Source organism: Leopardus geoffroyi, chromosome A1 (assembly GCF_018350155.1).
Source record: "Leopardus geoffroyi isolate Oge1 chromosome A1, O.geoffroyi_Oge1_pat1.0, whole genome shotgun sequence".
Lineage (NCBI taxonomy): Eukaryota > Metazoa > Chordata > Mammalia > Carnivora > Felidae > Leopardus > Leopardus geoffroyi.
In genome coordinates this window covers 35987394-36010902 of record NC_059326.1, presented here as the reverse complement: position 1 = coordinate 36010902, position 23509 = coordinate 35987394, and the positions used below count along the sequence as shown (strand labels likewise).

At 37.0% G+C, this 23509-nt stretch overlaps 1 protein-coding gene across 6 annotated transcripts in view; it reads left to right on the top strand.

Moving 5' to 3' along the window:
- DIAPH3 (diaphanous related formin 3) overlaps positions 1 to 23509 on the top strand; it is a 510352-nt gene that overhangs the window by 250185 nt on the left and 236658 nt on the right. For 5 of the 6 annotated variants that reach the window (XM_045478422.1, XM_045478414.1, XM_045478433.1 and 2 more), the window contains one exon: positions 18301 to 18540. The exons of the other annotated variant lie outside the window; for it this stretch is intronic. In XM_045478422.1, the coding sequence (XP_045334378.1) occupies positions 18301 to 18540 (240 nt within the window). The remainder of the gene's footprint in view (positions 1 to 18300; positions 18541 to 23509) is intronic. 6 annotated transcript variants of the gene reach the window in all.

The window sequence follows — 23509 nt, the reverse complement described above, 5'->3', positions numbered from 1 at the left end:
CTGAACCACCCAGACACCCCTCAATTGTTTTTTTTTTTTTCTTTTTACTCATTGACGTCACATTACGTGTCTTCCTGCGGTAATTGTTGGCATTACTGAAGTTTTATGCTGTAGCCAAGTAGAGTCTGTCTATCCTATTTTATCAGTGTTTCCTTTGAAAGTAGCTGCCCTCGGAACCACTAGCCACAGTAAAGCACCTAAATCATTCTGGTCAGTTGAACGCTAGTATGTTCTGAAAGGATTTAAAGTTCCAGCAGCTTTGTAGTAGAGGTTTTCTTGACACTTCCTTTATTTATGCTTTGCCTAAGTTCTGACCCAGAATTTTTTTTTTAAAGCATTCTATAGTTTGAATGTACTTAAGAGAAAACCAGTTCAGTTAGCTTCGTGACAGTCCTTCCCTTTATTGTTTAATTTTCCATCTACCAGTCTGTTCTCTCTCATTCTGTAACTTTATGCACTCTTTTGCCTTACTGACTTTTCTAATTTTTTTCTCTTAGGAGGGCTTTATCTGCTGTGTTCTTAGCCCCTTATTTCTTACTAGATTCTTATTATCTCCTTTGGAACTATCTATAATTCTTCCTGCTGGCTTTAGTAGTTACCTTGCTTGCCAGCTGAAGACTACCTTTCCCCAATTTCATCCTCCCCACAATGCAGGTTTCTACTTACTTTTCCCTAACCATGGCTCTGAGCTGTAGCCTTATCCTTTATTGGTTAAGTCCACTGCCTGAGTCCTGCCATCAGTGTCTACATAGTTCCCCATTTTTCCTGAAATGCAGACACAGACCTGGCCCCTCTGACATCTTTGAACAAAGTAACAGACATACTTTATGGCTGAAGGGCAGAGGAGTTGCCAGAAAAATGTATCACAATGATTTGGCTTGAACGCTCTCAAACGCACCGCACCCCTCCCCCCCAAAATCAATGACTTGAACTGAAGCACAAACCCAAATAATGACTTTCCAGGCCATTGATTTTATTTTTAGAAGCCCCTGAATGAATTTTATTTTGTCCTAATGTAGAAACAGAGTATAAGAAGTGCAAACAATCAATACCAAGAAACACAGCAAGGTATCATTCTTAATGATAATATTGCCATTAATATTCTGGCATTGGAGAAGGAGCAAGAATTTGTAAAATGGCATAGGAGAAATTAAAGTCAAAGCAAGGAATTGGTCATTTAAGAATGTTTGGGGAAAGTTGTTACTTTAAAATATGAGGTAATTAGCAAATGTTACAGGAAAAGACCCTCTTATTCTTCATTACTTTTGAATAATCTAATATATAACAGAGTTTTTCCTGTGTCACTCTTACCTCCACTATCCCTGACCTTCCTTCTCCATAGTACCACCCAAAACTTGAAAGTCGGCTAGTGAGATCAGCTTCTGGAGATAGAAATAAAAGGGTCAGCTGGCTAGAATTACATCCAAAGGTCTGGCTGTGGGGTGTGTGTGTGTGTGTGTGTGTGTGTGTGTGTGTGTGTGTGTACACACGTGTACACACACATACATACATATGTTTGCATCTTATCTTCAGATCCAACTTTCTGTTTTACTCTGTGACTAATTTTTATCTGGTCCACTGATCAATCTTCAGCATGTAATTAATTAACCACTTGAAAGTGTAGAGGATTTAGCCAAAGTGGCTCTTAAATGTAAGTATCATGTTTATGGTATTTTGATGATTTCTCATAATCCCTCTTTTATTAAATGAAGCCCTGCAAGTCAGGCAGCGATCGCCATGCTTAGAGTGCTTTTGTTTCATACATGTTAATGAATGGTAAAGGGGAGCCAAATTTAAAATAGAATAAAGTGTGGGTATTAATTTTAGAACAATACTGTTGAGAAAACATTAACCCTTAAGGATGATGTTACTGGGGCAGTCCTTCATTAACTGCATACATTTTTGTTTTTACTGTTTGTTGATTGCTTACTGTGTTTCAGGCCCTATGTCTCATGTTTTATTGTCATTTATATTTATTTTTTGGGTGCAAAAAACGTGATTTTATTAAAGCATGGGGACAGGACCCGTGGGCAGAAAAAGCTGCATAGGGGTTGTGAGGAGTGAGTGGTTATATACTATGGAGTTGGGGGAGGAAAAGTCAAAAGGGAGGCCTCCTAAAGGATTTTGATGTGCTCAAGAGGGCTCCTAAGGTACAGAGGCCTTGCTATTGTCAAGCTAAGGTTGTTTTCCTTCTAGTAAAACATTAACATTAAGACACTAGGGAGTTCCTGGAGACATGTTTTACTACTCTGTATTTGCCCCAAGTATTTGTCAATGGACTGCGGGTCATAAAGAAATTTAATTTCACCTACCATTTCCTTCTTGTCTTTGTTCCCCACGTCACTATGGAGGGGAGGGTGATGTTGGGACTCCAGAAAACTGAGTCTATAGGTTTCCAGAGATTAGGCTATTACTAAGATTGCCTTTTTCTTGTAATTTACTAAGACATATAACTGATAGAGATCACATGATCTCCAGGAGTGCCTGAGGAATATCCCACCTGTGGGAGAGAGTGTTTGCACTGTGGCAGCCTGCCTTACGCTCCCTCATCATACCCCCCCTGAACAGATTTGACCCTTAAATCTTTAAGATTGCTGAAGGTGGAATGCCGCATGTTTTAAATGTATTGTCTTTTTCCACATAGCATCTAGTGATCACTTATCATAAAACTAAATGGAAAAAAATAAAAACCCTAAATGAAATTATGTCACCTCCAAGTTTTAAAATACTCTCTAAAGGTTTTAATATTTACTTTGTGCTGTGTTAATACAGCCACTCCAGCTTTATTTTGATTAGTGATAACATGGTCTATCTTTTTTGTTCTTTTCCTTTTAAACTACTATTGTTACAGGCAGCATAATGACTTTTTTAATCCAATCTAATGGTTTCTACCTTTTCAGTGTAGTATTGACCGTTTTTCTTTAATGTGGGATACTAATATGGTAGGGTTTGAATCTACTGTTTTGCTATTTATTTTCTCTGTCATCTATTCTTTGGTACTCTTTTTCTCTTGGATTAAATATTGTAGTGACTTTATCTTCTTGTTGACTTATTAGTTACTACTTTATTAATGCCTGCATTAGTGTTTATAATATGTATTTTTAACTAACTTCAAATGATATTATACCATTTTCTGTGTGGTATGAAGTCTTAAAATGATGTACTCCTGTTTTCCAACACTTGGGGGCTTTGTGCTATTGTTATCATACATTTTGCCTCAACATGTTTAAATCTCCTAACACATGGTTATTGTTTTTACTGTCAATAATCATTTGTCTTTTATGTCTGCTCACATATCTACCATTTCCAGCATTCTTCACTTGTTTGTGTAAATCTTGACTTAGAATCCTCTTCCTTCTCCCTGAAGAAATAACTGTAATATTTCTTCCAGTGCTAATGAATTCTTTCATTTTTTTGTACGTCTGGGGAATTCTTTTCACCACCTTCATTTTGAAAAGTGTTTTCACGGATATGGAATTCCAGATTGATAGTTTTTCCTTTCAGTACTCCAAACGTGTTACTTCACTGTCTCGTTGTTTGCATAATTTTGGGCAAGCAGTCTGCCATCATTCTTACCTTTATTCCTTTGTTATGTCTTTTTGCTTTTTTTTTTTATTGTCTGGTTTTGAAGATTTTTCTCTTTCTCACTAGTTTTGGACAATTTGATTATGATGTACCTTGGATGTAGTTTTCTTCATATTTCTAGGCTGTGGAGTTCATTGAGCTTGTGGATCTCTGGGTTTATAGTTTTTGAATTGTAAAAGTTTAGCCATTACTTTTTTTCAGTTACTTTTTCTGTACCTCCTTCCTCTATTTCAGGGACTTCATTTGCATATATTTTATTATTACACATATATTAGTCCTTTTGAAAGTGTTCCATATTTGTCTCTGTTTTTTTGTTTGTTTTCTTTTTAATTTTTTTATTTGAGATAATTTCTGTGGCTATGTATTCCAGTTTTTTTTCTTTTGTGGTGTCTAATCTGTTGTTTTTCCTATTCAGTCATCTCAAATATCATAACTTTTTTTCTCTAGAAACTCAGTTTGGGTATTTTTTAAAAAAAATATCTTTTCTCTTCTGAAAATTCTCATTCTTTCTACAACCTTGTCAAACATATGAAATAGTTTTATAATAACTTCTTTCTGGTTATTGTTTCTGTCATTCGTGTATTTCTGGATCTGTATTTATTAAATATTCTCCTAGGTGGTTATATTTTCCTACCACTTTGGGTGGCTAATAATCTTTGTTTGGGTGCCTTTTTTTTTTTTTTTTTTACCATGTTGTGCTGTAGATACTTTTGTACTCTTATAAATACTCTTGTGCTTTGTTTGGGGAGACAGTTAAATTACTTGCAAATAGTTTGATACTTATGTGGCTTGTATTTAAGCTTTGTTACATAGAATCAGAGGAGCCTTCAATCTACAGCTTATTTTCCCCCAAGAGTGATACTCAGTAATAGTCTGCTGAGTATTCTACTCAATATCCCATGAATTTTGAAGTTTTCCCACTCTGGCTGATGAGATCAAGTACTGTTCCCAGCCCTGTGTGAGAATCAGGCACAGTTACCTCCAGTGCTTTTAGCTGATTCTTTCTCCAGCCTCTAGTGGTTTTCTTACATGCGTGTGCTCATCAGTACCAGAGCTAAAGACATAGGGGAAATCTCTTGAGATCTCCCGAGCTTTTTCTCTGTGCTACTCTTTTCTTTCTGGTACTCTGTCCAAAGAACTCTATCTGCCTTGGCATTAGCAGACTCTCATCTGCCTCTCCTCAACTCATGGAGACCCCATGATTCTACCTGGCTTCCTCCTCTCTGTGCTGCAGTTTGGAAACTCTTTCTAAAAAGTGAGCTAGCACAGTCATAGAGCTCACCTTGTTTCCCCTTTCTCAGGTGCCACTGTCCCACACTGATGTCTACTGTCTGAAAACTATTGCTTCAGGCAGGGTGGTAAGTCTAGTCCCTGTTTTTCCATCTTTGGCCAGAAGAGGAATTTCCCTTTGGAAGTTCTAATAGTTTCTAATTTGATTATAATTTGTAAGATGATCTAGTGTCTATTTCTTGAAACTCAGTTTACCACTCCCTTTCTTATTTACTGTGTTGCAGCCATACTCAATTGCTATCCCCACCTCAGATTTGTCTTTACTCTTGCAGATCCCTTTGTTTCAGCCCAAATGCCACTTTGTCATGAACGCATTCATCATGATGATGCCCCCCATCATTCTCTATCTCTTGAACCCTACTTAGTCATAGCACTCGTCCTTATCTGAAAGGATCTTGTCTATTCGTTTCTGTTTTTCTCTTCCTTTCTCTGCCTGCTTACTTACAGCACTCCCCATTTGGACCAAGTTCTTGTCATCTTATTTTTAATGTGAATCTCCAAGGCCAAAAAGAGTGTTTGGCACATAATAAATGCTCAATAAATATTTAACACATAAATGAGTAATTGTATCTGGCTCTCACATAACTCCAGAAATAGGCATTACCATTTCATAGATGAGGCAACCTGTTCACTCAACCAATAACTGTTACTGATCACCTATGAGCTTGTACTTCTAGGACATGAAAAGATAATACTCCATTTCTTGTGGTGCCCACCACTCTAACGTTTCTGTTCGCTGTAGATGCCCACTGTACTTGAACTTGTTTTTAGTTGTGGTTTCTGTATGCTTCATTACTGGACCAATTTATTTTAGTATTTAAAGGTTAACTTTGAGTTATTAATAGATGCAAATTACTTAGAATGTTCAAGTAGGAGCTGAAATTGTTGAACTTGAAATTAAGTTTTTAGAAATTTGGGTGTTTTCTTCTTTGGGATTCTAAATCATCTAAATAGACAACTAAAAAGTGGGGCATTTAAGTCCGTAATAGGAAATGTGGATTCTTTGTTGTTTTTTGGTATGGAAATATGATGCTTTCTAGTTAGACCATCTATATAGTATTGAAATTTTATGGCACAATCTGCTTAATTTGTTTCATTTGCAAAAACAAAACAAAACATCATTACAGTCACATACTAATTACTAGCCATACATCATTCATTTGAAATAAAGCCTAAAGCATTTTGTAGTTATAAGCAAAAAGGTCTCTTATGATTCATCACTTTGCAAACAACATTGTTTTAAGGTTGCTTTTTTAGATCCAAATATCATCTAGTGCCTGGGAAGCATTTTCTGTATTCTGCAAATCTCATTATATAGGTTTCCATATTCTCTTCTGAGACTATTTTGGAAACATAATGGAAAGGGGGAGACTGGACTCATGGAACTAAGTCACCATAGACTAGATAGTTGTGTCACACTTGTGGCTTAAGGTGTAATTGTTGCTATAGGCTGCTTTGCGTCTTATTCTTGAGGCCTTCAGAAAGGGTCTTAAAGTGCATTTTTAATAAGGTTGAATAAATACTATAATACTCTCCTTAGTGGTCTGTCCCCATTAACATGAAGGTGAAAAATTGATGAAAATGGATTATATGCATACTATTCACAAAGTCTCAAAGTGTCTCCCTATAAAATTCTTATTAATTATAAAGGAAAAATATAGCAACTTTACATGGGAAAAACTGGTGAACATCACTGTAACCAAGTGTGTGTGTGTGTGTGTGTGTGTGTGTGTGTGTGTGTGTGTGTGTGTGTGTAAGATGGAGGGAGAGAGAGAGAATAGGATAAAACAAGTGGGGCAAAATACAAACAATGGGTTAATCTGGGTAAAGATTTTTTTGGTATTCTTAAAACTGAAATTATAAGTTTTTAAAATTCCATTTACAGTAACATAACAAAAACATAAAAGACTTAGGAATAAATTAGCCAAAGCTGTGTAAACCACTAACAGAGATAAACTAGGCAAAATATGCAAGTCGTCTGTTTTAAGACCGTAGACAACCAGTAGAGAAAAATTGCAAGCCTTGAGAAAACAGAAACTATACTAACTTCATGAGTGCCCAGCTTTTGGCCTGGTGAAAAATTTACAGTTATAGCACAGAGAACTGAAGTTTAAGCAGAGGCTGTTTTTCTCTAAGCAGAAGAGGCAGAGATCAGAATTTGTAGCAGTTGAAACAGCTGGACTCTGCTGGGCAGGGCATTAAAGGGAGAGGGGTTGTACAGAAAGGGTCCTCTCTGGTCCTTGTGCAGATCTCCACTGAGTCTGTGCCTGGAGGCTGCGCTGTTCCTAGGCTGATCGAGATTTGTCACAGGGCACTTGTTACAAGTTGGGAGTGGAGTGGAGATCCTAGAGGTCCAGCATTGCTGGGAGGCATGGGATTTCTGGCTCTGCCAAAATAGAGAAATCATCTTAGCACCTCATTTGCTCACTTGGGTATTTATTCAAACAACTGCAAAGGTTGTACTTTAGGAATGAGTACCACACCCTGAAGAAGTACCTACTCTAGGGGCCCTTGGGTGGCTCAGTCATTTGAGCGTCCATCTTTAGCTCAGGTCACGATTTCACCGTTTGTGGGTTCGAGCTCCGTATCGGGCTCGACAGCTCAGAGCCTAGAGCCTGCTTTGGAGTCTTTGTCTTCCTCGCTCTCTGCCCCTCCCCACCTTCTCTCTCTCAAAGATAAATAAACATTAGAAGAAATTTTAAACAAAACAAAAAAGAAGGACCTACTCAGGACTCACCTTAAGGAAACCTATAATCGAGTCTTGCAGACTCCTCCGGGGAGAAAGTTTAGATACCAAGTTCCAGGGGCTAGGGTGAATCCTTTACTTCCCACCGCTACACTAACAGTGAGTAAACTCAAGCCTATACAACTTAAGGTGATCACCCAGTGATTTGCCTGCTAAAACTAGAATGAACATTCCTCAAAGGAATATTATAACTCAACAGTTGTTGCGGTATTGTAACATTAAATAGTAAAGAAAAATGAAATGGGATTTATCATCAAAGAAAATCAAACCAGACCCAAGATAGCCCGGATTTGGGATTTCACAGGCAAAGACTTTACTGTGGATATTATGAATATGTTCAAAGAACTACAGGAAATTATCTTCAAGGAATTAAAACAACAACAACATGGTCTTAATGGAGAAATCTCTTCAGGGAAATGAAAACTGTAAAAATTTACCATATGGAAATTCTCAAACTGAAAAGTTTAATCACTGAATTGAAATATTTAGCATGTAGGTTTAATAGTGTATTGGAGATGCGGAAGAGTCCGCGAGTTTGAAGGCAGCTCTACAGAGGTAATTTTATCTTAAGGATGTAGGCCAAAAAAAAAAAAAAAAAAAAGTGTAAAAAACGAACAGAACCTTAGGTATTGTGGGTCAATACCAGTCATTCCAAAACACTTGTAATTGGAGTCCCCAAAGGAGAAGAGAGTGAGATTGTGGCTGACAAAATATTTGAAGAAATAACGGCCAAGACTTCCAAATTGGGTAAATTGGGTGAGGAGTAGAAAATGAAGATTCAAGAAGCTCAGCATATCCCAAGCAGGATAATGTAAAGGAAAAAAAAAAAGAAAATGACCTTGGCACATCCTGGTCAAACTGCTGAAAGCCAAAGATAAAGAAAAATCATGATAGTAACCTGGTGCATTAGGGGTGGGCAGACACATTGCATGTGGGAAAATGAGAGATTTTGCTAACTCTGCAGAAATAATGGAAAGCAGAAGTCAACGGAAGGGTATAAAGTGTTGAAGTAATAACGAAAAACTAACCCTGTAGGGGCACATGGGTGGCTCAGTCGGTTAAGTGTTGGACTCTTGATTTCAGCTCAGTTCATGTTCTCAGGGTTCCTGAATTCCAGCCCCACCTCAGGCTCCCTGCTTCCTCTCTCTCTCTCTCTCTCTCTCTCTCTCTCCCCCTCCCTCCCTCAAAATAAATAAACTTAAAAACAAAACCTGTAAAGTCAAAATTCTCTATTTAGTAGATACCCTTCCAAAAATAGGGTAAAATTAAGACATTTTTAGTGAGCTGAGTTTGTAGCCATCAGACCTGCCCTACAAGAAATAAATGCTAAAGGTTATCCTTCAAGCCAGAGGGAAATGACACCAGATGGAAACTTCCAATCTACAAAAAGGAATATGAGTGCCTGAAATAGTAAATAAACTGTTTCCTCTTCTCATAAATTACTTAAAATTGATAATTAAAAAAAAATCCGGCAGGATGGGGTTTCTAATGTACATAGAAGTAAAAGCTAGTAATTGCACAAATGATGGGGGTACCACAAATGGAATTGCACTGTTATAGCATTACACTTATGAAATGAATCTCAGGCAGTGTGAGATGTGAGTGAAATGTAGAAAAAGGAAAATATATACACGTACAATATTGACCTAATAGTAACTCTAGGAGGCTGATATATAAAGATGCATTTTGTTAGTCTTCCAGCAACCGGAAAAAAATATAATTAAAAGAAATAGAGCTCAAAGGCCAATGGAAGAAATAAAACGGAATACTAAACATTGCTTGACTGCATCTCTTTTATCTTTTTCTTGCTTTTGTAGTTGAAAAGCAGAAGGGACAAATGGAAAACAGAACAATAAGAAAAGTAGCAAAGTTACGTATATTTCAGGAAATGTATACTTCAAGGCAGAGCGTATTATAAGAAATAAAGAGTGATATTACACAATGATAAAAGGAGTAGTTTACTAGGAATAATCGTCTTAAATATGTAAGCTCCTAGTAACAGCATCAAAATTCATCAAGCACAAACTGGCTGAATTAAATGGAGAAATAGATAACTCCCTGATCCTAACCTTATCATGGCCCTTTTTCAGCAAATTCTAGGAAAAACTATAGACTAAAAAAGAAAAAAAAAAAAGACCGTAAATACCTAGAAAATCAAGTTCTGTCAGCGGTTTTGTTCTAATATTTGTGGGGCTTCCTCAGAACAACTCTAGGGTACGCATTGTCTTCAAATACACATGGTACATTCACCAAAGTAGACCCTGTGGGGACATAAAATATATCTCTATAATTTTCAAAAGATTGAAATCTTGCTGAGTGTGTTTTCTGTTAACAGTAAATTGGATAATAATAATGGAACATCTCACTGTTTGAAAATTGCATAATGTGGTTTTTTAATTACCTGTGAGTCAAAGAAAAAAATATTTTGAATGAATGGAAACACTGAAAACAAAACCAAATTCTCAAATTATGGATATCAGGACTCAAAAGAATTTCAGTACAAAAAATTAGACTCGAACATACATGCAAAGAGTAACAAAATATTTTTATATATCAAATATTTCAGTACATAAAAAGACCAAGTGGTATAATGTTGGCTTAATTTAAAAATTAATGTACTAAACCACAGTACCAGAAAAAGGAGAGAAAAATCACATTACCTAAAGAATCGCAAAATGACAAGTATTTAGAATTTGAATTTATGATAAATAAAAACTCTTAGCAACTAGAAATAGAAGGAACTTCCTCAACCTGACAGAGGACATCTATGGAAAACCTGTAACTCCCCTCATAATTGATGGTGAAAGATTCAATGCTTTGTCATTTCTGATTGGAATCTAGGTGAGGATATCTATTCTTATGCTTCTATTCAGCATTACAATGCATGTTTTAACCTGTATAGTAAGAAAAGAAAAAGAATTTAAAGTACTGTGCATTGGGAATGAGGAAGTAAGCCATCTTTATTTTTGAGTGACCTGTAAATTCCTTATGAATTCATACAAACAAACTTTGTTGAAGTAACCAGTGAGTTTAATAAGATCACAGAATTATCAGTATATGCAAATAAGCTGTATTTTTCTCTGTAAGCAGTGAGATCTTGGAAAACAAAATAAAAATAGTACTATTTACTCTACCATCCAAAAACTTAAAATACTTAGGAAAAATTTTCAGTAACACATGCTAATTTTCTATGGCAAAAACTACAAAATATTGCTGAGAGAAATTAAAGAAATTATAAATGAGCTACTTTCCATGCTCCTACAGTGGAAGGCTCAGTATTGTTAAGATGTCATTTTTTCCCCTCTAATGATCTTAGATTTCGAATATTTGATACACATTCCCAGTCAAAATCCTAGCAGGTTTTATTAGCCTAATTGATAGGAAATTACAAAAAAATCATATGGCATACAAAGAACCTAGAAGACATGAGTTTTGAAAAAGAACACACTTGGAAGACTTTTAGACTTTTAGACTTTTAGACTGTGATAGCAAGACAGTAACACTTTGGCTTAAAAATACACAAATAAACTTTTTCTAGAAAGTTTAGAAACAAACCCACAACAATACCATCAACTGACTTTCAGTAGAGACTTCAAGGCTAGTCAGTGGGTGGAAAGGAATTTTTTTTGTATCCAACTGTACTGCAAAACTTGGATACCCTAGGAACTAAAATGAATCTCAAGTCCTCTGTCATACCGCACAGAAAAATTAATGAGGGGCGGAATTTTGACCTAAACATGCAAAACTAGAAAACAGGTATTAAGTAGTATAAACCACTTAGCAACACAGTTTGACAATTTCTTAGAAAAGTATACATTTATACTCTATTTTTTAGACACTTAATGGAAATGAGAAGATTCACACAAGAATATTCAGAATGTTCTGTATTAGTTTCCACAGGCCTCCAATAACAAATGTCCACAACTGCGGTGGCTTAAAACCACAAATTTATTCTCTCACATTTCTGGAGACCAGAATACCTAAATCGAGGTGTTGGCAGGTTGGGTCCTTCTGGAGGCTTTGAGGGAGAACGTGTTCCATGCCTCTCTTCTCACTTGTGATAGCAGCTCACAGTCACGACTTTGTCTATCTAGCTGCTAGGATCTCTCCAGTCTCTGCCGCCTCCTTTGCATTGCCTTCTCCTGTGTGTTACTCTCTCCCTACCCCCCTTTTTAAAAATTAAAATGACATCAGTCACTTAATTTAGAGCCCACCCTAAACCCAGCATGATCTCGCGTGGAGATCCTTAATTGTATCCGCAAAGATCTTATTTCCAAATAAAGTGACATTCACAGATACCTGGGGTAAGAACTTGACATATGATTTGTCCAGTTCCCTGTTTAACCCAACCCACCACATAGCCCCAAACTGAAAAACAAAGAGTCCATCAACAGAAGTGAGTAAAGAAATGTTGGTCTATTTTTACAACAAAATATCACTCATTAGTAAAAGGGAACCAAATATCGAATCACACAGCATGTATATGAATTTCAAAGTCCTTTTGTTCAGTGAAAGAAGCAAGACACAAAAAGTGTTTACTGAAGGTTTCATTAATATCAATTTCAAGAACAGGCAAAACTAAGCTATTATGGTAGAAATAAAAACATTGGGTTTCTTATGGTAGGGCGGGGATTGTCTGGAAGCAGACATGAATGAATTTAAGACACCAGAATGGTTGTGGGTTTTATGCCAGCTTTTTAATTCATCAGATATGAAACTTCTGTGTTAAGAGTATTTGCTAAGACTGCCAAATTAAATAAGTCTCTTGCTCTCTAGCTTTCCCACTTACAGATCCTGACTATCGACAGAACTCATTTGGACCTCCTGTGAAATCCTTAGTGGTCCAGAACTGATAAGCACTTGTAAACAAAGATAAAGCAATATCTGATGGCTATAACCAATTTTCTGTTTCTTGACTAGCTGCAGGAATATACATTTCATCCTTTTAATATTTTTTGTATAATTCTTGGCTTTGCTCTTATGGAAAAAATGTTAAAAACATACCATATGTACTTTGCTGTTGTGTAGTTTTTAAAAAATAATTTTAGCCTCGGAGCTTTAATATCATAAGAACACATTGATTTAAAAAAAAAAAAAACACACAAAACATTTTTTGTATTCTGAGCACTACCCAGGCATAAGGTGCTTAAATAGCTGTGTTTTTGATGCATTTCTTGAAATGAACTATTCTTTTCTTCTTGAGCATTCTGGAGATCTTGAAAATAGTGGCCAGCTAATGGTAAAGGGTAGGTATTTTTTTTTTATGCAGTTTAAGAAATCAAGTTAACTTTTTTCAAAGTGTCTTAATTCTGTTACTAGATTTACATTATTTTCTTAGCTGTTGCTTTCCTCCCTCAACCCTTTGTCATTTTCTAGTCTTGTCTTTGACAAGGATGCATTTGTTTTTCACCTTCCGTTTGCTTATTTGCGCCTCTTCCACAGAGAACAGAAGAATTAGCTAATAAGGAAATATGAGTGGAAAGTGCAGTGTGAGGGGACAACAAACACAAATCTGGAAAAAGTACTAAAAATTCAGCACAACAGGAGGCAGTTGGAAAAAGAAAGGAATCTGAAACAGTACAGCCGGGTGTCTCCACAGTGTTTGGTCACATAACTACAGTGGAGAAAGTCCATTCCTACTCCTAGGAAAACATAGTAGGAGTAATTTGAGTATTAGATGGCTTTTAAGATACGATTATTAATTTCCACACTTGATACTCTCAGTGACACGCACACATTACTGGCAGCAAGTTAGCTCGAGGACCATGTCCTACCTGCCATGTGACCTTGAAGGAGTCCTTTAACCTTCCTGAAACATTGTTCTGTTATTCCTTTTTTTTTTTTTAAATATAATTTATTGTCAAACTGGTTTCCATACAACACCCAGTGCTCATCCCTACAGGTGCCCTCCTCAATGCCCATCACCCACTTTCCCCTCCCTCCCACCCCCCATCAACCCTCAGTTTGTTCTCAGTATCCAAGAGTCTCTTATGGTTTGACTCCCTCCCACTCAGTAACTTTTTTTTCCCCTTCCCATCCCCCATGGTCTTCTGTGAAGTTTCTCAAGATCCACATATGAGTGAAGACATATGGTATCTTTCTCTGACTGACTTATTTTGTTCTGTTATTCCTGATACATGTACAAAATATATGAAATAAAGGTTTAGAGGAGCCAGTCATTTCAGATGAAAGTGAGTGTCTTTTCAGTCAGTTGGTTACTTGTAGTGTTGGGTAAATGGATGGTTAAAATAGTTCCATAGTGACTTTAGGGAAGAATAACAAAGATACTGCGCATGTACTAAGATTTCTTTTCAGGCGAGCCTGTGCAAGTCTGCAGGCGAGAAGGGCGGGGGGTGGGGGCGGGGAATGCGCCAAGTTTCGAATAAGCTGGTTCCTGAATATCTCTTATCTATTAAAGAAATTAAAGAGAACCAGATATGGTATTAGATATGGTTGGTATAAAAATGTCTAAAGGATTCTGTTGTTTCCCCCATAAAACAATGGATGGCATTAAAATTATGTGTGAAACATAATCATAACGAGATGATGCAAGATTATATCTTCCTTTTTGCCCTTTGTCTACTTTTTGCCCTTTGAGACAGATGGAAAGAATCAGATGATCCAAGGGTGGCAGTCATGACTTAGGCATCCAGTCCGTACCTGTTGCTTTATTATTTTCTCAAGTTCTTTCATCTCACTTGTCTCTCCTCTGACAGCACTTAATGTTGCCAACAAACAGAGGTGTGACATAAAAATTACCCTTAGACTTCTGGATATTCTTGATTGATTTTCACCAGTCACTGCTTTAAAGGTTTTTTTTTATTTGGCATGGAACATCTCTAATTATGGGGTGGGGACATTGCAGGAACACTGCCCCCTGCTTTCAAATAACAGTTAAAGTATTTTCACTTTCTTTCTTATGCCTTCAGATTGATCTTCAGATTACAACTCCCTATTGTCAGAGTTTGGTGATGTGAGTTTATATTACTAAGACTAGGTATCAATCAGTTGAAAGGATAACTCTGTGAAAGTTAAGTTCTAATTTATTAACTGTCTTTTTTTTTTCAAATGTTTATTTATTTTGAGAGAGAAAGAACACGCACAAGCTTGAGCAGGGGAGGGGCAGAGAGGGAGAGGGAGTCCCACGCAGACTCCACACTGTCAGCACAGAGCCAGACTCGGGGCTCACTCTCACAAATCATGACCTGAGCCGAAATCAAGAGTTGGACCCTGAACCAGCTGAGCCAGCCAGGCACCCTTCATTATTAACTGTCTCACAGTTAAACTTTCATAACCTTCTTCTCTTTCTCCTCCTCTTTTTTAGTGACTCTCTTACCATTGAGAGCATTATTTGGAGCACCATAGCTCTTCATTTCTGCATTCAGCCTCGCCTGGAGCAGACAAGTGAGAGATTCCTTAGTAAGCAAACGGAACACAAATCCTGTGTTGACAGATCATGTGAAGTAATGAAGAAACAGACGTTCTTCAAGAATAAAAAATATATATATATTTTCTGATTTTTAAACTTTTTATTCTTTGATCCTATATGAGGAAAGACTCTGATTTGATTAATGACAAAAAGAACCCTGCTATTCTTATCACAGATCCCAAGATCTAGACCTTAGAATGTTAGTGTACTTTAAGACTTTTGTTTTTAAATAATGGGGACAGCCATGTGTCCGGCAGGATCAGAGTAGGCTATTCAATAGTAGACTGAAGACCAGAATGAGTTCCAGGTGATCTCTCAGGTTTTTTTCCAGCTCAGTGATTTTTGTTCACTAAAATACATTTATTCTTTATTAGTCTAAATCCTATTTGAAATTTGGAAGAAAGAACAATATGGAAAGGACATCTGATTTTAAAAGATGTTGCTCTAAAATGTGTTTTTAGGTTTCCTGGCTTTGTCAGGGTTTTTCATGAATTCATAGCATTTTGTTCTGCATTACATCATACACTTACTCTGTCTTTTCAAGGTACCTGTCCCTAGTGCCAGGTAAACTCATTACTCATACAAATCTAGGTTATATTTTTCTAGGAAAATTAATTACTTTATCCTGGCTACATATGGTTAGCTTGTCAGCAGGAAAGCTTTAACATATTTGGGGACAGTATAATCGAGGCATTTAAGCAGTTTTTTTCTCTTTGTGCATAAATTAGTACATTAATATAGGTTAAAATTAATATATTTTGTAATAATATTTTCCTGGGATACTTCTCATGTTTACGGCAAAGTAACAAACTATCATGAATAAGGGCACAGGTTGAAAACGTGCCACGGGAGCGTGATACACCTTTTGAATGGCCATAACCACGTGTACTCATGTGAGTCCTCTACCTTACTATTCTAGAGGGTATATTAAATGGAATAGAGCACTAATACAGAGTTGGCCCTATATGATGTGAATACCATTTGCAATGGTTAAGCATAAAAATTTAGAGAATTTAGTTTATTTGAGAGCATTTAAGACACGTTTGGGGGCGCCTGGGTGGCTCAGTCGGTTAAGCGGCCGACTTCGGCTCAGGTCATGATCTCGTGGTCTGTGAGTTCGAGCCCCACCTGGGGCTCTGTGCTGACAGCTCAGAGCCTGAAGCCTGTTTCAGATTCTGTGTCTCCCTCTCTCTGCCCCTCCCCCAATCATGCTCTGTCTGTCTCTGTCTCAAAAATAAATAAACGTTAAAAAAAAAATTAAAAAAAAAAAAAACACGTGAAATGACGCTTTGAGAAGTAATCACTGTTTGACTCAGTGTAGCTGCACATATAGTGCCCAAACAGAAGGATTCATGCCTGCTAACAATTGACATTCTAACCGGGCTTCATTTTATCTTTCTAAAATTTTATACTAAATGTATTCTATGAAACCGTTATTAGTTCTTGTTTTGTTCTTACGTCTTTTTTGAGCTTATAGTCTTTTTACTTTTTTTGTTTCAATGTTTGTTTATTTTGAGAGAGTGCGAGAGCATGAGCAGCAGAGGGGCGGACAGAGGGAGAGAGGGAATCCTAAGCAGACTCCCTGCTGTCAGTGCAGAGCCTGCCATAGGCCTCGCTCGATTCCACAAACCTCGAGATCCCGACCTGAGCCGAAATCAAGAGTCAGACGCTCAACCCAGTGAGCCACCCAGGCGCCCCACCCTTTTTACTTTCTTGTAAGAAGAAAAAAAATATTTCCCCTAGACAGGCAAATTTAAAGACATTCCTTGAACTCAGAATTTTAAGACCTTTTCAAAAGTTCTGTGTGGAGGGCAATTAACTACGTCAGTCAAACTCTTAGAATCTTGGCTGTGTCCACTTAAACATTAAAACATCAGGTGACTGGAGAGAATACTAAATGTGAATTAGATATTTATATTATTTGCTAAGAAACTTTCTCAATCACTGTAAGGATTTGGTCCATCTGAAGATGTATCTGCTGAGAGTTAACTCCTTACTGCTCAGTTCTTGTTAGATGAGTATGCTGGGCTGTATTGTTATGTCCAAGCAAGTATCCTTTTGGATCTAATATCTTTTTGGATCTAATAAATCCAGGCTTTTGTCTGGTCTATTTAACTTTAAACAGCAGCCATTGTATTATTAGCAGATAGTCTTCTGTCTCCTGAACAGAAATCCTATAAGCTTTGTGTGACATTGTTCTTTATGTTTTCTTTTATACTCTGTGACTAACAGACCTATTCCCTATTTTAACCGTAAGGTGCTGTGTCACTGTTGGTTGTTTGTTTTTTGTTTTTGTTTTTTTTCCTGACCTTGCCTCACACTGCTTTTATTTATAATAGCTGTTGAAGTTCAATAGGTTTACTGTTATTGCATCATCAATGTGTTTAAAGTCTCAATCCCTAGCACGTTTGGTCAGTGAATTCACACACAGCTTAAATGCCCTTTGTCTCCAGCCTTCAGTTAAATGGCTCTTCTCCCCTGTGATAGAACACAGGGGAGTAAGTTTAAGGCAAGAACTTGCTGACTCTCTAGGCTTTTTGTTCTTTGCCAAATCTTCAGCCCCCGCGCTCCCAACAAGGGAACGCAGAGTCCCAAACAGGGTTAACTTGGCATCTGATGGACCCATAGCTTTGCATGGCTTCTGGCTCTGGCTACGCCCGTGTTCCTTAACATCCACTCTGCTAATTTAGTGTGTGTCAGGAGTCATTCTACTTCTCTGTGTTTCTCTAGAAAGTCAATTTAGTACAAATTGGGACCTATTTACTTTCCCTCCATCTAACACATACTGTTAGTCAGCAGGGCTTCTGAGGACAGCAGTTGCTATTTGAAGAAAACAAACCCTCTTTAGACCTTTCTGAATGTTTTAAACATGACCCAACCTTTTCCAGTGTTGAACAAAAATTAATGAGAGAAATGCTTTGTCATTTGTTGCGTCTGTACCCTGCCACCTTTTTTAAAATTTAGTCTTTGTTGAAAAATTATATGTACCTTATCACTTTAACTTTGTCATTCAATTAAAGCTTTCTTTTCCCTGAGCATCTAAATTGTTAATTTTTTCTTTGAGGGATGACTCTTGATTGCTCACAAAAACAAGCAAGGCTTTTCTCTCTCTCCCTGCTATCAGTTTTAAGGGACATATTGCTTCCTCGGCACTGTCATACCAATAAATCATCCCAGATTACTTGCAGTCGTACAGTACTAAAGTATACCATGCATTTTAAAGGAAATCTGCTATTTTCTTTTCAATCAGATGAGCAATGTGAAGAGACTCCGGCCACGGCTCAGTGCTATTCTCTTTAAGCTTCAGTTTGAAGAGCAGGTGAACAGCATCAAACCTGACATCATGGCTGTCAGTACTGCCTGTGAGCAGATAAAGAAAAGCAAAAGCTTTAGCAAGTTGCTGGAACTTGTGTTGCTAATGGGAAACTACATGAACGCTGGCTCCCGGAATGCTCAAACCTTCGGATTTAACCTTAGCTCTCTCTGTAAAGTGAGTTGTTTTTTTTTTTAAACACATATTTGCCTGGACACTCATTCTTAAATGTCAGCCCTGATTACATTATTTAAATATTTTTATTTTGATGTGTTCATTATCGAGAATTTGAACCAAACCATGGACCCAAACCCAGAGTGAACTGAGCTAATTTACTCAACCTCTGAGCTAAATCCAAATATTAATTTTCTCTGATCTGCAAATCCAACTGAAGGATTTTGTTTAATAACAGAATTATGTCATAAACCTATGCTTTCCCAACCTAATGAAATGGAACATCAAAATATTTAAATCTAATATTCAATTCAAGTGACTGCAAATGGTGGTATATACATATTGAGAATTGCTTAAGATTGTCGCTTCAGTTTTTACTTTAGCTATTTAAATAGTTCTGTGTGTTTTTGCTTTGTTTCGTTTTTTTGCAAGCTGACTAAAGGGAGAAAAGAGTGAGACTGCTTTATATAAAGGGGGAAATTCCCTTATTAGGAATAGACAGACATACCTCGGGTATCACTGATGATTTTGAAATGTTTCTATCTAAATATAATTTTAAAGGATGTGAAAATTGAGTAAGTTTAGAGATTTTTTTTTTTCCTCCTGAGTTCTTCCACATGTTAAATACTGTTACGGCAAATATATTCACTGTTTTCATATAACAGAGTTCTTTCCTAGGAAGAGGGCCATAGCAATAGTGCTTTATTGATCTGCTTACAATGAATTCTTCTTGTTACACATCACAAGAAAAGCCTTCTTTTGTTCTTGACCTGCTAACATCTGTACCACCTGATTAAGGAATTTGATGGCTGATTTTCCCCACTATCCAGAAGTTTGCTTTATACCACTTGATTTTTCTGAAAGACCTACATTAGCATGTATGTAACCTCTTTTCAAACTGAAATCCGAAGAGGATTTTCGCTTTTACAAAATGGGGATTGCTTTTTTGCTTTATGCCATTTGGCTTAAAGGCCAAATGAAAGGTTTCGTGGGGACACTCTACTTTCGGGTAGCGGGGGAAACCAGTGTTGCCATTGCCAGTGAGATAGGGAAGGTGAGAAGCAAGTTCATTTTTAGCTGTGGGTTGGCTTGAATAGTTAATCTCCCGGTGCTTTCACGACTTGCCTTATACAGTGTTCCTGACCTAAGCCTCCAGTTGGTATCAACACCTGTGAGCTTGCCCCACCCCAACTCCATCTTTTTATTTTCCTCTCAGTTCCTGAGCTTGATGTATTCAGTTAAGATCCCTAGCATGGGAGGTGCAATTCATAATACATGTATTGAAGACTTTACACATTTGTAGAGTGCTTGCTTATTCCTGTGCCAAATGCTTGACCTGGTCATCCCATTGAATGGATGTACTTATTTACCCGGCATACATGAACCCCCGTTTTTCACCATTAATTATTATTAATTTTTTTAATAGAGCTGTATACAAAAAGTTATGGCAACAGAGTTGAGAGAGAGAGGCTAGCACAGTTAGGAGGGGACAGTTAAGCATTTGGAGAAGGAATTTGAGCTGAGTCTGGAAGTGCGAATGGATGTTCCCTGAGAGGAAAAGGCGTTCTAAGCTAAATCCATCAGTTTGCATGAAGGGTCATTTCACGGCGTATGTGAGTACACCAAGTGATGGGAAGCCTAGACGGGAAAGGAATGGCGAACAGGCAAATGAAATAGTAAATTGGTCTACATTGGAAAGCACCTTCAGCGCCATTCCTTATGGTGAAGATTTATGGAAACCTGTTAGTTTTTAGTAGAAGTGATGATATCAGAGACGTCTCGTGAGATCATAATTCTAATAGCAGTGTGGAAGAAAGTTAAGGTGCCCTGTCCAGTACTGTCACCATTAGCCATATGTGGCTATTTACGTTTAAATTAATTAAAATTTAAATAAAATTAGCAAATGCCTCAGGCACACTAGCTATGTTTCAAGCCAATAAGTGTCCATACGTGTTGGCAGCATAAATATAGCACATTTTCCATCACTGTAGAAAATTCTATTGGACAGCACTGGGGTAGAGGGTTATAGCTGGGAGAGGCTCTCTGACTGACTGACTGACGTATGTAGCACGTGATCTAGGAGAGTGGACTGAGGAACTCAAACGGAGAGGATAGATAGGGAAGATGAAGGGAAAAAGGAGAGATCAAAGATAACTCCTCGATACTGACATGTGTGATGTGGTTGCTCAAAAGTGATTGAGTTCAGGCTATTTTTAGTGTTTCCTACCCCTTGTTTACCTCAGTGTCTTAAAGGGAATCTGATGGAAGCTGCTTTAACTATTTAGCAAATATTTGTCCGTTATGAAACAGTGAAGGTACTTTGAGACAATGGAAGTGCAGGCTAGGGTAGTGGCAAAAGGACTTGGGGTAGGATGGGAGGGGTGGGGGGAGGGGAGTATGCACATTTAAGGAATATCTAGGGAACTGTTGGAGTGTTGATAATGAACTTGGAGGTGGAAGGGCAAGGAGGCAAGCAGAGGCAAGCCTTTCTCAGGCTTTCCCTGAGAAAGGAAGCAAAGGAAGAAAAACAGGATGAAGAGCAAAGTTGGGGAGAGGTTTACACCTACAAATCAACTGAAATTTCTTTCTTAGTGCTAAGCGTCTTTTCTTCTGCGGAGTTTGTGTCTCAGAACTGTAGTGGACTCCCTCATACACTTCCTCGAAAGGGAGCTGTTGACAAGAGATTAGGTCTGAGTGATGAGGTAGAATAGCCTAATACAGTGCCTGGTGCATAGCAAATACTCAATAAATGACAATGCACCAGACAAAATGGACACAAAGTTGTGCCTTTTATGTAGTTAGAGTAGGCATTCTCTCATACCGATAGACAGTGGCTGCTGCATAATAATTTAAAAATCTTTTACAAAAGCAATGCATGCTGCTATTATTTTACTACAGCTAATCTGTAAACCAGTTAATCTGTCTCCAGATAAGAGTTGGCTGTATTTTCAGGCAACGATACTAGATATTTTGACCATCCCTCTTAGGATTCTTCTGTTGTGCAAGAAAGAAAATAAATACTACAACTTTATATTTTTTATTAGCCTACATGTCAAGTTGAAAGCTTATATTGAACAAGATGATATCTCATCATGTACGTTATCAGAAGTAGCAGCTTGATCTTTGACAATTGTGATTGAATTTTCACACTGAGTATAAAGCATTTGGTTTGGTGATAAGCCCCCATAAAAGGAATTCCATATGTATTTGACAGTAGAAAGGGTAATATTTTAATTTGTTAAAACATGCTGGGTAATTATATGACATCTAATATTCTATATTCAAAACCTTCACTTTTAAATACCCTTGGTAAATTTAGCTCTACTATGAGAAGTACATGGAGTTCTACTAAGTTGTTAACTTTTCATCCTTTATAAATAATTATATGAATTGTGAAATCTATATAGATTATAGCTTAATTTTAAGGGCTGTATTACATCTTTGCATACCTTTATAATGGAGGTAGCTAAATATAATAGCTCTGAGTTCAGAGGGAAAAGGATTGCGTGGGTTTTTTTTACCCTAAAGATTGGATGTGGCCTCTGTTAAATAAATGTAAAAATAAAATATAAGAAACAAGGTAAACATAAGCAAGTTTCTATTAAGGTGTAAATAAAAATCGAAGTAGATTTTTAGAGGCTTTCTGGTGGTAAAAGTGAAGTACAGACATGGTCGTGAAACTTTTTGTGAACTAAGAGGTTTCTCATCCTTTGCCAAAGCTGAACTTCACAAGAAAATTTGCACGTGTATTGTTAGAAAAATACGACATTGAGCTGTGTTCTTTAAAACAGTAAATGAATGAATCAGTTACATTACGATCTTTCTTTTAGAACCATTTTTCCCTCCCTCCCCCTATCCTTTCCCTAGGAGTATGGGCCAGAGCCTGGTAGGGTTTGACACATCAAGGGAACCTTCGTGGAAAGATACAAATATACTCTTCAGTTACATAATGCTATTTCTAGTTTAAGTAAAATGGTATAAATACCTTGGTTTCGGATGGCTTGACTATTTAAAAGGATAAACGTTAGAATATGTAAAAGAATGGTTGAACTTCTTGTCATTCATAAAGTCCGCCAAAGATATTGCTAGACTAGATAAAAATTGGATAATATGCAATTGGAGATTATATTCTTTTTTCAGGACCTGCTATTGATTAAATGCAAATCCGTATCCTTAGAAATTCAATCAGTAAATGGTAGGTGATTGCCTCACCAAAATGCCCACCTAGAAAAAATTTACATGTGATTAGTGTTGAAGTTAATTTTCTTAGAGAACCTATTGGTGATGCAAAGATCTTTTTTTCTTCTTTCTCCAAGTAGATCAGTGTTCTAGCAAAAGAATGAGTTGACACAATCATCAAAGTTTAACACTATATTAAAATCTATGAGAGGATTTTTACCTTGTAAATTAAAAAAACAACAACAGGTATTATCAATCCATATACTATGGCTATAGCATGTGTTTAATATTTCCTAATGTCTAATGATAAGTAATTTCCAAGTTACAAATTATCCCAATCAATACAACTGGATGATGTAGTTATAAAATATAACTCTTTGTTCTAAGTAATTACATTGTATTGGGATAGTAGATATAAATTTTGGAAGAGTTTACAAAGTGTAATAACTGACTTTTGTCAGTGTTAGCTATTTTGGGGGGGAAATTGCAGAAACAAGTAATTGCTGATTCCATTATAAATTGATCAGTATTATCACGTTGTAGGAAAACTTCTCTCTTCTCGTTGGCAGTAGAACATACAGTGAGTTCACCTTAAAGGTGAAGTCCTCAAAGGACATGTAGTAACGGGAGTTTAGGATAGTCGGAAGTTAGGTGTTAAAGGGTTGGGAAGTGGCAGGCAAGATTGGTTTTTGTCTCCTCTTGAGTTTGATTTTTTTTCCATTTAAAAGACTTTTTTTTTTTTTTGTTCGTTGAAGTACATGAAATTTGTATCTGATATCCTGTATATTCTTTT